The sequence below is a fragment of the Aspergillus wentii genome (genome assembly GCF_001890725.1).
Source record: "Aspergillus wentii DTO 134E9 unplaced genomic scaffold ASPWEscaffold_13, whole genome shotgun sequence".
Lineage (NCBI taxonomy): Eukaryota > Fungi > Ascomycota > Eurotiomycetes > Eurotiales > Aspergillaceae > Aspergillus > Aspergillus wentii.
The window spans coordinates 14,159-27,678 of NW_024467844.1; the positions used below are offsets into that span (position 1 = coordinate 14,159).

At 50.3% G+C, this 13,520-nt stretch overlaps 7 protein-coding genes across 7 annotated transcripts; 4 read left to right on the top strand and 3 right to left on the bottom strand.

The window, feature by feature from the left end:
• Positions 1-279: 279 nt before the first annotated feature.
• Positions 280-978, bottom strand: ASPWEDRAFT_46899 (uncharacterized protein). The gene is made up of 3 exons (XM_040836864.1): positions 930-978; positions 478-874; positions 280-416 (listed from the first exon to the last, which is right to left on the bottom strand). Exons 2-3 carry the CDS (start codon positions 664-666, stop codon positions 378-380), a joined length of 228 nt encoding a protein of 75 aa, XP_040683228.1. The 5' UTR covers positions 667-874; positions 930-978; the 3' UTR covers positions 280-377.
• An 891-nt stretch (positions 979-1,869) lies between these two features.
• On the top strand, positions 1,870-2,988 carry ASPWEDRAFT_306263 (uncharacterized protein). Its single transcript, XM_040833441.1, has one exon. The coding sequence runs from the start codon at positions 2,278-2,280 to the stop codon at positions 2,887-2,889; it is 612 nt and encodes a 203-aa protein (XP_040683229.1). The 5' UTR covers positions 1,870-2,277; the 3' UTR covers positions 2,890-2,988.
• A 501-nt stretch (positions 2,989-3,489) lies between these two features.
• On the top strand, positions 3,490-4,575 carry ASPWEDRAFT_46905 (uncharacterized protein). Its single transcript, XM_040836865.1, has 2 exons — positions 3,490-4,087; positions 4,144-4,575. The coding sequence occupies exons 1-2, from the start codon at positions 3,664-3,666 to the stop codon at positions 4,491-4,493; spliced, it is 774 nt and encodes a 257-aa protein (XP_040683230.1). The 5' UTR covers positions 3,490-3,663; the 3' UTR covers positions 4,494-4,575.
• A 1,584-nt stretch (positions 4,576-6,159) lies between these two features.
• Positions 6,160-6,584, bottom strand: ASPWEDRAFT_306259 (uncharacterized protein). Its single transcript, XM_040833440.1, has one exon. It carries the CDS (start codon positions 6,480-6,482, stop codon positions 6,255-6,257), a length of 228 nt encoding a protein of 75 aa, XP_040683231.1. The 5' UTR covers positions 6,483-6,584; the 3' UTR covers positions 6,160-6,254.
• Positions 6,585-6,907: 323 nt separating this feature from the next.
• On the bottom strand, positions 6,908-7,444 carry ASPWEDRAFT_33301 (uncharacterized protein; the record flags this gene model as incomplete). Its single annotated transcript, XM_040833756.1, has 1 exon — positions 6,908-7,444. One exon carries the CDS (start codon positions 7,442-7,444, stop codon positions 6,908-6,910), a length of 537 nt encoding a protein of 178 aa, XP_040683232.1.
• Positions 7,445-8,208: 764 nt separating this feature from the next.
• Positions 8,209-9,385, top strand: ASPWEDRAFT_306159 (uncharacterized protein). The gene is made up of 2 exons (XM_040833438.1): positions 8,209-8,498; positions 8,603-9,385. The coding sequence occupies exons 1-2, from the start codon at positions 8,400-8,402 to the stop codon at positions 9,254-9,256; spliced, it is 753 nt and encodes a 250-aa protein (XP_040683233.1). The 5' UTR covers positions 8,209-8,399; the 3' UTR covers positions 9,257-9,385.
• Positions 9,386-11,461: 2,076 nt separating this feature from the next.
• ASPWEDRAFT_306728 (uncharacterized protein) lies at positions 11,462-13,515 on the top strand. Its single transcript, XM_040833449.1, has 2 exons — positions 11,462-11,630; positions 11,721-13,515. The coding sequence occupies exon 2, from the start codon at positions 11,739-11,741 to the stop codon at positions 13,359-13,361; it is 1,623 nt and encodes a 540-aa protein (XP_040683234.1). The 5' UTR covers positions 11,462-11,630; positions 11,721-11,738; the 3' UTR covers positions 13,362-13,515.
• Positions 13,516-13,520: the final 5 nt, after the last annotated feature.

A 13,520-nucleotide genomic window follows, 5' to 3' on the forward strand; every position in this document is an offset into this window, starting at 1 on the left:
GGATCCAAAATCTGACCCGTGGCTCGTTTTGATCTTGCTGAGATGTGATCCACCGTCCGTGTGTTTACTAAAACATACACATGCCATTGCATATAGTACACTACGTAATAATACAGAATCTTGGCTAAGTCAAAGGATTTATCGTAATGAACGACTACGATGCAAACCAAAATCCTGGAATGTTGTACTCTCCTCCCATCGACAGGCAGTTTCAGAAAATGTTACGGATTGTGTACAAGGGTAATGTAGGAGCATAGTCAGGATTCCCATTTAACTATGGCTGTACTTTCCTCTATCGCAGAACCTGAATGGTCCGCACGCAGCCGATCGATAATACGCACTCGACGAGACGCTGTGGTGGGTGCCAGGATATTCTTTTAAGCCTTTTGCCATTTGGGTCGAGCGCACGATAGCACCTACTTGGACTTAGTTTATACTCCTTATATTGGCTAGCAGAGCCGGATCAGTCTTCTATACCACTCGCCTGTCAAACCTATCAAACAGACCACGGTCTCTTGATTTGAAGACATGTGTTTGATCAGTTGAACCGATGATAATCCAAAGGTCGACCCCAAGCCGGCTCAACTCTTCGCACTTTTTAAAGATAGTCTTTCTCCGCCGAGCCGCATTCCGGTGGTAGCCAGCAGTCTTCCGCTGTGTACCCATAGTGATGCTGATGGAATAGAGGTGATAGGGGGTAGATGAGGTAACCCGCGCAGAGATATGATTTTTGCCGCCCGATCTAGGAAGTAAAACACCAGTAAAATAATAGAATGACGGGGGATATCGGTATAGTATAATACGTCCATATATGCTTCAACTGGCAGACCTCTATTACAATAGCATACACATCAAGATGTGGACATTGGCGGGTCTACAGCACCGTCAGTACCATTGAACTGTGGTTAACAATGGAGCGAACCATTCACCTGCGTCAATTTCAAAACCACGATAGACAAAGTAACGAGATTGAGATGCCTAGTGACCCTTGTGTGGTGTGAGTTGAGCCAGAGAACAAGACCCTGGTGGACCCTACCCCGCGAGGTACGCTAGCCCATGTTGGGAATGATTCGCCAAGCCATCGTGGTGCGACCCAGAAGTGTCACCAACCTGGTATGTAACATAGTTCATATCATTGATCATTAGTCGATTCATGAACTAATTAAATTACTGGATGCATAACTTATACAGGACTGATTAGTTAAGTTAGCAGCACATTCTTGAGCTAGCCCAGTTTTGATTTGTCCATTTTAGAAAGGCAAATCAGCAATGCGACGACGAGGTACACTGTGCGGTGTTGACCGTCGCCTTGATGTAGGAAACAGTAGAAACATATGGATCGTATGGATAACCACAGATTAGCGTCCGTGGCCATCGTCGCTCTGCCGGGTTGTGTTTGAAGATCGAGCTCTCATTGAGATAGTCGGTTTAGCGTACCACGCGGAGTTCACTATCCTTATGCGGATTAGCGCACCTCGCGGAGTAAACTAAACACTTGTTTTCCACAATCTACAGTACAATCTTCCCACTGCAGATCCGAGGACTGTTCGTTGGCCACAGGAATTTCCGCAGCATCAGGAATGGACCCAGTCCAACTTAGCGAACCGCTTTTGACCATACTCCGGATGCCATAAATAAAGAATCATATGTCTCAAGACCCAGAAGGCTCTTCAGATGTTACCACCGATGTTACGCAATTTAGAACACTTCTTTATATTCGCTCGATCACGTCTATGATCCGAACAATTGAGTTCTTGGATGGCCGTTTGATGTGCTTTTGCGTCCACTAGATCCCGACAGCGATTTCTCATTATGACAGCACCCATAGTGCAAGGAGACGTCGAGTGTTTATCCCGGTGAGTCTGGTTAGTAGGTATAGGACTTTGTCAGAGGAGACGTCACTAATTAGGTTGATAGAATCACGCAGCAAGGATGCCCGATAGACAGCAGAGGACAGCACCTCGAAGAAACATTGCGCGCACACTCCCCTATCGCCAGTATTCACCATCCTTGGCGGTCGTTGCACCAAAAGCGAAGCGGAACACTCCAAGATCGCACATAACCAGTCGTGTTGGCAACAGTCCAGGTGTGGTTGATACTGGAGCCATTGCATGCACTTCTAATCAAGCAAAGTAGACAATCCAATTGTGATACCGGATGACCCGGTTTCAAAACGCGCAACGATAGCACCACCCCACTCGACTCTTCTGCACGTCAAAGATATCCCGCACAAAAGCAGCGGACTAACTTGCCCCATTTGCTGGGAGAACACTGTTGATGGCCTTGTTGCAGTTGGATGTGGCCATGTGTGTCATCGACAGTGCTTCAGTCAATATATCCGTCAGTATTTCGAGTCGCGACTGCTGGCTTCAGGAAAGATACAGATCCCCTGCCCAATGTGCCGAGCCGATTGTATTGGGCGGCTGGAGCGATCTCAATCCCACCAACCGTTGCATTTTGTTATCCGCCCTTGGAACGCCGATACCTCAGTCACACGGAGTGCCCATTCCATCGCCGTTTACATGGAGGGGATACGCCTGTACGCCCATCGCTGACTACTCTGCCTGGGCCAATGACATGGCTTTCATAGACTTTGGTTGGAGAATTGATACGTACACCAGGTCAAGAGAGCCATCGTTCTATAGCTTGTCGCTATGCCAGTCTTTCGCGCATGTTCCAGTCTCACTTCTCTGCAATTTGAAAGTTCTAGATGTATTTGTTTTTAATAGCTTATTCCGTAACTGTGGACTAAACAGAATCCTAGCTGTCTTCTGGTCTTCTTCCGTCTTTTTCTGTCTCTTCCACAGTAGTCCTGACTCTTCCTGGAGCAAATCTAAAGGGAGCATAATGACCTTGCCGGCAGTTGTCTTGCCCCACGAGGTGCACTAGGCCGGCTTAGGAATAGTGAATCTGTTTTGCGGAGAACCCCACAAACATCAATGATCATGCCTTCTATTCACATAACCCACAAAAAATAAGATTTAAAAATCAATATACGCGGCACCTCTCTTTACTTGATAAATTCAAAAGTGAGAAATATCGGGATATGTGTCATAGTACTGTTTAGTTGACACATGACATGGAAGATTATATATATATATGTATATGCACGAGAAAAAAAGTCGCCCGACAGTGTCGTATACTGTATATCTTTGATCGATATATAACTTCTTCCACTTTACCCGATGATATATTGAAACTTACCTCAAACCTAAACGCCTTGATCACATAGAATATTGCGTGCCTATGCCTTGTCAACATATGACGGAGTATAGATAACCCGGTATAACTGCACTTATCCCTAATTAGGCATGACGCACCACGCGAGATACAGTTACAGGCCGTAGCTGATGCCGCCTGCATTAATACCAATTTAGGGGCAGCCTATCCCTATTAACCCCCACCGCGAGAGTTCTTTCTGGTGGGGTATAGTACTTCATGGCACACTCTTGAATGAGACACGTCCAACAAAATAGAGCTGTATTTGCGTCTTGCTATTATACATTGCACAATGGAGAAAGCTCCATATTCCATGCGGCCAGTTGTGATATGACACATATAAGCTAGAACCATTCCCTCAATTCCCCTGCTTCGTTAAATCATAGTCTCACTTGAAGCATGCCTTAAATCTTCCATATTCTGATTTGAAGCGTACTGTGTGCCATGGCCGGTGATCATGAGCAAAATAACACCGCCGCCAGGGCGGAGGCGCGTCTTGGCATTGGACGGGTGGCGCTAAATCGCCTGCGGTTTAACCATGAATCTCCGACGGCCCGGATGCTGGACCAATCCAACGTTGACCGCCTCGTAGACGTCTTCAAAGAAGTTGGGTGCAACAACCGGGACGCGGAACATTCGATCCCCGTTGTCATCACCCGTGACCAGCTTCATCGAGTGTTGCAACGATCAGGCCTGTCTGAAGCTGATTTGCGGTCTAACGACCATGAGCCTCCCTATCTTAAACTCCGGAAGAAGGAGGCATTGAGTTGTCTGCACGGCCAGCATCGGCATGCAGCGGCCTGCCATTTTTTCCGGCATCGTCCACGGGAGGACCGTTGGTGGACGGTCACACTCTATGATCGAGACGGTTCGTCTGCTGTTTTCCTCTCCATGACCGGTGGCTTGTCACTGACTCCCCAACAGCTTTGTTCACGGACGCTCGGCGTGACATCGCCGCGGGACATTCAACCAGCGTGTGGTCGTTTTGTGGTGGCGAGGTCTACCGTCACATCCAACTGGCAACACAGCGGCGTGATCGTCGCCAACGAAAGCAGTGGAAGTGTCGGATCCTCACCAAGCAGAAACGCTATGATGTGCGACGGTTGCGACATTTCCCGCAGTACCGCGAGCTCCGGGATGCGCTCGACTCTCTCCTACCGTTCCGTGCCCTGTGGAAAGGGTTACGGCTGGGCACGCTGCGACGCAAGTTTGCCCTTCGAAGTCCAGAAGTAAGTACTGCCGTGGCGCCGAGGCTTTTGGAGACGACGAACTGACGGAGGAACCCCAGAGGCTCGCTCACTATGTACGCCGAGTGCACCATGTATGGTCCCAGATCCTTGGTGGCATCCACCCAGACGAGGCTGATCATAAGACCGTCCAGGAGCTTGAAGGCCGCTGCCCGGGACTTTCGACCTTGGACCTGAATCATATCAAAGACGGCTTGGAGACCGGCCGGATTTTCCCTACTATCACCCAGGCGGATGACCGGGCGCGGTTGCTGGAGAGATTGGCCCGGATCGACACAAGGATTCCTTCCCTCCACACGTGGACCACGGATTCCTTGTGCTTGACCGCCGGTGCCTCTATCCTTCGGCGCCTGTTCCCGGTTCTCCAGAGCCACGCCACCCTTGAGCAGGAGGCCCAGCGTCACCATGCCTGGCCTGGCGGTGAGCAACCATCTGGCCGTTCCCCGACCGCGGTGGACTTTGGATCCGCCTATCGCCAGCTTTGGTTGTTTGCCCTCCGGAACGCACCCGACCTGCTCTCACTACCCCAGAGCCCACCAGATGACAAGCAACAAGCCCTCTGGGTACAGGTGGCCCGGTTCGCATGGGCCGTTGGGTTTAACACGCCAGCAATCTGGAGCCTCCTGCAAGGTGATAGACCGACTCTAGGATTCACAGCGGATTCCGCTGCCGGCCCCCCAGCCATGCCCGCGATCACCACTGGTCTTGATGCCCGGGAGTCAGCGGGCAGACGCATGGTTAGATCAGCCGCACGATGCTTCCAAGAGGCCCGGCCATATCTGTGGGCTGACCACATTTACTCACCGTCGCCCACGACACCTGGATGGACTCTGACGCCATTTGCTATCGCGCGCGACGTGTTCCGGGCTTTTTTTGGTTCCGACCACCCCGGTTGCGAAAAAGGTCAGATGCTATCGATGCTATCACCGAGCATTTCAGGCCACGGTTACCTGTCAGCTCTTCGTGACGTGAATATTGATCTGGTACCCAATCTGGGCGCCGACCGCACATGTGCAGACACCCCCACGGGGATGTTGACTGCCCCACTGGGATCCAGATCCCCGTCTCCGAGAGAGGTCAGTCATTATTCTCGATCGGTCAGTGGCGGAAGTAGTCATACTCCGCCTCCAAATCAGCCTGGAAACTTACCCGATCCACCTGATGAGCTGAATGCTCCTATCCCACCCTCCTCGACCGTCTTGATTGATACGGTTCTTCGTGAGCTGGAGCATCCTTCTGGCAGTCGTGCGCCCGCAGGCCTAGGCCTGTTAGGACATTCGACCCAGCTAACGCCGGGTGACGTGCAAAACAACCTGGAGCAGTACCGGTACCATGCAACCGGGCCGGCAGCAGTTGTATATCACTATGACGTGCCGCCGACGATCTATCAGTTGCCGCTACTTCGTGCCGAGCGCCAGTTCATGACCGCCATTGTAGCTACGAACTGTGACTGCTGGTATGCCGTTTATGACGCAGGCTTGTTATGTCTTCTGGAGCCAAAAGACATTTTGCCATGGCTGGGGAAGAAATTGGTGGTATATGGGGAGCGAAAATATTGGCGCCAAGCACAATGCGGGGAATTTCCCCAAGTACGTTGAGTAAAAAGGCCTTTCTAGTCGAGTTTTGTGGGTTTACTTTTTCCTTTTTGGCTTTCTTTTTTGGTTTTTTCCCGCCTCTACCTCCAAATCAACTGTACTACAAACTATTATAGTGGAAGATTGTATCGCGGAAAGTTATTAACCCTCTGGGAAAAGGTTCTTATGGACTCTTTCTACTGTAATCAGTACACTAACATTTGACTGTTATACGTGGATATTGCCAAGACATCAGGTAGGCTTTTGGTCCCAAAAAAGGGCAGGAATGTGTGGCCTGGTTAATAGATAAAGGCCTAGATGGCTTCCGCGGATGCGTTTCCGTAGATTGCATACCATAGTGTGGGAAGATAGAGTCGACGTATTTGATGGCCAAGGAAATCTTTGATGCCGCATTGAGGATAAGATAAAGCAATAGATCCATCTGTACTTAGACACCCTCTCTGTAAAATTATATGTGTGCAAGTGTTGCTCTAGATACGGATCTTCATGGAGGACCGGTCCCACCAGTCCCACTAGTTGCGCCTAACGCCTACTATCCTTGAGCGTCCTATCTTATAACATCAGGAAAACAATCCCTCTATTTACAGTCACACGAATATGGATGTGGTAATTATTATTCAGGCATTATGAAGCTGGATACGCCGTATTTAGATGCGTACATAGACATCAGGGTTATGAGTAGTCTTCCGTGCGAGGATCTTTCATTCACCGACATAGTGTTCGAAGATGTCTTATGGTTGATAACGCGTCCAGTTTCCTGGGGACAGGAAGCTCAGTCATTATCCAGGTGCCACTGCCATATAGTGTAGATTCGCGAAAGCCCTTGCCCCTGTTAAACCGCGACCGTTAAAAGGCTGCAGGCTGACTGGGATCAAGTGTCACGTGAAAAAAGTCGGCGTATTCCTGAGCGATTCTTCTTAATGCGGCCGTAAATTTCGCCGATGATTGCTGTAGACGCTCATAGCTCTGTTCAAGTTGTTGCAAGGCAAAGGAACACTGATCATCGATTGTTTTGTACTGACTGGACATGCTATTTTCATGCTGGAATCCGAGCACGCCCGCCCGCCGTGGACCGCATCGGCCACCTTCAACGACCGCACATCGTCGGATGCTGTGCAGTCCTCGCTGAAGCTGCTGCAAAGCCTGATGCGCTAGCAGGGCAGCTTCAACTTCGACCTGGAAGGCAAATGCGGCCTTCCGTAATTTGCGGAAATACGCATTCTCAGCGCGCAGATAGGAGGCTTCATAGACGGCGTCCACGGCCTTGCCTTTGGACCATTGCAGGTCAAACGGAATGAGCTCGATGGCTGAAGCCCGCACCCCCTGACGTGCAAGCCAAAAGTCCGTTTCGTCCGGCGTGGGTGGCCGATTGGCCCTGTCCATGGCTGAGTGACTCCCAGCGCGATATTTGACATATATCTCCCGGAATGTTCGGCTGGCGTTGAAGCTACAGCGGAATTAGTACACTAGATGAACGACACGTTCAATTTCTGCACTGTGTGACCGGGAAGTTGTCTGTCCCTCGGCGCAGGTATGCAGGGCACAATTTATGTCTACATGTATGGATACACACTTCTTAATCCTGCCTGCATCTGTTATTGATCGATTACCGGCGCCTAGAGCCTTCTGTCAGGAAGCGTACAAATTCCAGAGAAAACACCACCCGGTTTGATCAAACAACGTAGCCCTTGATCGTGATCTAGCGGCTAATCAAACAGACCAGTGTCCTCTTGAATTCTCGAAAACGATAGCACACTCCTACAAACCACTGTACCAGTTGACACCAACTGCCCATCTCCCTGAGGCTAGTCTAGACATGTCCTTGGTGGCTATCCATCGAACTTTGGAACCCCGATACCCACAGGACAGTGTTCCAGAACAATATATTGGGAATGGTTTTACAGGATAACTCGCAGACAGCACCATTGTTCTCCGCAAATCCCGCCCCACCCTCATGTCTTGAAACGGGCTCCACGAAGCAAACCCATGGATGGTCGCCGACAACCAGGAAAGAATAGCCAGGAAAACTGGCGAGAAGACATCAAAATTCAAACACCGTTGGTTAATCCATTGCACGACCACTGTTTGTCCGGCGTAGAGATGTGCCCTGCTGCCTACCGAGAGTATTGCTCATATCATCAGCACCTGATAAGAACAGTCTAGAACTTTGCCCAGTTTGTCCTTTACGGATCGATCCGCCAGTCGGTTGTCAATTGTGGGATGTGTCTGACCTTCATGCCCGATTATATTGTTAAAAACCACCAGCAGTGATGAATGTCTACTGAATTTTCCCTCAACTTGCTACTTGGCACGGACACGTACTTTGGCATATTTCGATATGGAAACAGCGACAGAACAAGAGCGTGAAGCCCTGGCGATAATTTCTCGGGCCGGGACTATATCAAGTGCCGCAAGGGTTGACAAAACTATTATCTATGTAGGTACTTTTTTTCTTACACCTTTTCTGCTCCCCCACTCTGTGAGAGCGCAGCTTTGGCAGAGCTTTATGTATCCTGTCATCTCATATTGCATCCGTCATAGGCCTTTGAATGGACAGGGTTTGGCGTGGCATTTTTACTTTGCAGTGGCCAGATAGCCCTTCGGCTGGCTTTTTCCCGTTGCCTCAGGGTTGAAGACGGCTTGACCTTGCTTGCGTTGGTCTTTCTCTTGGTCCTTGCAATTATCGTGACCCTGGAGGTCGATCCATTGTACGAGCTGCTAGGGTTGCTTAGCGGCGAGTCCTCACTCGCAATTCAGCTCAGCGAAACACCAAAGCAAAGCGCCAGACTCTCCAGTGCAACAGACGCAGCAAACCTGATTTCCTGGTCCTGCGTGTGCACGGTCAAAACGTGTTCGCTGGTCTGCTTCTGGCGGGCTGTTCGTCCAATGAAAATCATGGTTCAGAGACTCTGGATTCACTTTTGGGCGATTGTCGCATTCACAGTCATCTCATATGGAGTAGGCATGGTGATTTTCCCACTACTCCGGAGTCATGGCCCGAACACCTTCTCAGGTCTCTCATCCTTTCCCGTAGCGCTGTTTTTGAAAATACAACTTGTGCTTCGACAAATCTTTGCTAGTTGTGCGGTCTTCGGGCTTGCGCTGTGCGCAGTCGCTGTTGCCGTCGTCCAGTATATCATGTTCCGAGCCAGTTGCAACCGCCCCCAGCTTCTCCTCTCCTCCACGCTTTTCTAAATCGTCAACGAATGCAGCCTTGCTGTCGTTTTCTGCTCGACTCTTGCGCTCACTAGACTATGGAGAGAATTTCGTTACATACCGAAAAGAACAATCTCGCATTAGCCGTAGGTTTCCTTCGGGCGATGGCCCCCGACAGCAATTTCATTCTCGATGGCTGGGATTTGACAAGCCGAAAAATGGAGATCTCCAAGGAAAACAGGATCTCAGAAGTCACATGGCCATAATGAGGACTCGTGAAGTGAGTGTGACTAGAGGATGACGAACCCTACGATCCCGATCCATGGGTCTTTCCATGGACAGGCTGATGAGAATTCACGTCGGCGGCTTTGTGTATTACAGGAACCGCAGTTAGAAGACAGGGATATCCATGTTAAAACACTTACTGTACCTGATATCGAACGCATAGAGGCACTTCCTTCAGCCATAGAGCCAACAAAAAGGGAACTCTGAAACAGTGAAAAGCGGAGACGTATCTCGCTTTCGGGGCCGCGGGACGTCTTTCGTCTCGGCCGGTACCAAAACCCTCAACCTTGTCCTTAGTCCTTTCTAAGTGTAAATACCGTGTGGAGCTAATCGCCACTAAATTAACTAACCCATTTCCTTCAGCTTGTCTATAGCGGGATACTTGTTATGGTGTCTATTGATGAATCGCAATTCATCGGGCTGGCTGACTGAACGTCTGTTAATTCGGACCCGGAAGCGAAAGATTATCATCAAGGTTATATTCGGTTTGGCTATATTGGGGATGTCATTCAGCAGTAGCGGCATTGATCCATGGGAGGGCTGGATCTCCCGCTAGGTCAAATGCGGAAATGGAATCTCAAAGCTTCTGTGGTCCTTAGTACGTCATCGTTGCCAAGAGATATTTGGAATCAAGATTGATGTAACGTCGCGGGAGATTGTGGGTCACGAAAACCAGCGTAGTTTGTCTGCTTGTGGAAATTGCTCTCTGAACTTAATGTCCATGTGGGATGATTCACGTCTGCATGATCCTTAATCGATAGTCTATAGTGGCTTCAGTGGCGGAGACCAGGCTGAATACGAACCGTGGATCATAGGATCGATTGCAGATCCTTCCAAATTCTTTTATAGTGTACTGACATCTTGCTATCTCGGATGCCCAGCATTATCAATATCAAGATCCTCTCACAGTAATAGTTTCGAGGGTTTGTGTTGCCATCGGCCTGTGGATTTTACATTACCAATCTCAACATTTGCCAAAGCACCATCGAGACCAATAATGCACTATGCACATACACCTTTTGCCCTGTAAGCAGTGAACTATAGAGAAATCATTTAGTGTCTGTATTAGAAGGGCTAATTTGTGGACCATGATCGCCATGTGCCCCCCAAACACTATCTAGTATCATGCCAAGTGGCAAGGAAGGTGTGGAGTGAGTAGACTTTTCACATGGCCCTGGAGTTAAAAGATGAGATGACTGGAAAGTGCCAACATATAGTGTCCTGCTACTTGGGCAGTAGGCAGTAGGATACTGAGGAGTAAGGACAACAATACATTTTGGCTGTTTCTGAGTCCTGGAGAACCGCCCTGTGAACCCAGTCCCGCCTGACAATCTCCAGAGTGGGTATATGGTTAATCAAGACGCTACCGACAGAAACGCATAGACCTTTAGAGAGAAGGTGAATCAGACCATTTATTATTCTTTTCCCCCATTGATTCGCGAGATCGCTGACCTTCTACTAACCCCTGGATACTAACCTTGATAGTCTCGCAGACTCCAGGGGTTTATGATGCGTCCCATGGGTTGGATGTGACACCATAAGAAAGACCTAGACTGGCAAGAGGGTTGGCTCTCTGGTCCTGAGCATGTTCGCGCTCAGATCATCATGGATGGCAGGACATGAGTTGAAGAACCATGGTTTGCCTCGCTCAGATCGGTTGATCATGTCGTGGTTGAATCGTTTGAAGAGAAGACAATGGGGTACTGAACGGTTCGTACAAACGATGGCGAGCAAATTCTACCGGCTGAACGAGCCATTTTCGACGGCATAATTCCTCGAAAGGATGAAGTTTTCATCCGCAGGAAGACTACGGTGATGTTATTTAACTGATGACACAAGCAGTCAACGGCCAAAAACTCACAGACACTCGCATCATATCCGACTTCCTATAGCCCTGAAGCCTTTGTTTCTGTTACTATTTCAAGTCATTGCCCACTTCTGTTCTGTCCATGGCGCTCGCCAGTGAGTCGAAGACATACTGGAAAATAGCAGTAAGGCCGACCAATTCACCAGATAGTATGCCTTCCATTTCAACCGTTTTGACTTGCTGCAGAGGCCGTTGGTGCTTGAGCTTTGCCACCAGTGGGATACTGACCGCCGATGTGATCATTGCAAGTCCGAGGCGTTTGTATGTTTTCCCGCAGAGACCCAAGGCTTTTCGAGGGACCCTCCTTACAGCCATGAGACATGCGGACTGCAGTACTAACGGCAGGGACAGTCATCTTTTCTGCGCGACATGTATCGGGTGCTCTTGCCAGAAGCACCGGCTCTGCCAGAGTCATACCCGCCAATGAAATACGTGCACGCGATTGATACCGGCCTCCACCGCGCTACTATCTGCGATCGACTCGGATACACACCGGCCAATCACTCCAGTGCCAAGCGGAAACAGGGATTGGTAGACGACAACCCTCGGCCCCTGCAGCAGCAGCGGACGACCGAATCCAGGGAATCATGCCAGGAACCGGACGACAATGACACAATTAGTCAGGTGAGCACACTGGCAGGGCTAGACTTCGATGCTCATCAGAGTCATGATATGGGAGAATCATTCGAGAGCAAGGCAGTAGGCAATGAAACCGTACCAAATGGGGCCATTGACAATGGACAAAACCCCGAAGATACGGTCGATGATGCAATGGCGAGCGGAGACAACGAAGACAGCGAAGAGGAAGAGCCGGATAAGGACAGTGGCATCGATTACACAGATCCTAGCGAAGGAGAAACGGGCCCACCTCAGTGGCAGGTCGATTCTGCAGGATCCACTGCCGAAACGAATACTGTCAAGTACTGTGGACTTGAAGAACACTCGGGGGGTGACATTGACCGAATACTCGATGAATACAGCAGGCTTGTACCAGGACCAGCGCCACAGGAGCCCGACGAATCTTCCGGTGTGGGGTTGGCAGGTCCAGACATAGATCACAGGGTCCCAGCAAGGAGCGACTGTAGCGCCACGGCGGGAGAGTTTAACCAACACCATCTGCCCAGGGGAAGTGGTCAGGTCAATCAACCGTGTCACCAGAGTTCCCCAGCAGCGGCCCCCTTTCCCGCATTACCTGAATACCCACACCTACCACCCCCATCCATGCAGCCATTCCATACAAGCTCTGGTCCTGCCGAGGATATTGACTTGGAGCAACTGGCCAATGACTGGGAGCTGCCTCCGGACATGCCAAATGCCATTCGCGCCAGCTTTCCTGCTCTGCCACCATTCCCAGATGATGCTTGCCCACCGGCGGGAGGCCAAAATAGGACTGTGTGTACCAGCCTTGCAAGACAAGCAACTGCTGCTTGTCATCCAGAGCAATCTCCTGCGCGCACATCAAGCATTGCTTGCACGCGGTGGACGTCTCCGCTTTACTATGCGAGACAACGGTGGTCCTATGTGCAGCTTGGCCCGGAGGGCCCGACCAACCTTGTCGCCGTGTGGGAGCAGCTCGCCCAGGTCACGTTGCGGGGCCAGCCCATGGGACTCGAACGCGCGGACCACCTCATGCAGCTCGCGTTCAATATCGCGTCTGCCGCCGTCTTCCTGGGGATCAAAAAGCAGCTAACACACCTTCGGGCGATGAAAGATGCCCCAAGCAGACCATTTCAGCGCGGTCTGGCCGGGGTTTTCGCAGCGGGCCACTGGCACAAAACAAACGAGTGTACGTCCCGGATTGGTATGGCGCTGACGTGCTGGTACTTTCACTATCGGCGGCAGTTGGGAACGCAAGAAGGCAGTCCCGACCCCATGGGCCAGGTTATTCGTGAGATACAGGCTGAGAGTTGTCACGGATCCTACGCATGCCGTCTCGGTACTATCAAATGCCTGCATAACTCGGTGTGCCGTGTTGGGGACGCACTTATGTGATCTTGTCACACCGACTTTATCTTGCAGTAGATAGCGTATACTCAGCTAAAGATCGATCGGTCATCCCCGACAAGAGATTTGCAAGCTGAGATTTGGGAGCCATTTATACAGCCATGTTTTGCAAGAGTCTCATAGAACATAGTCACTGACACCTTGCTC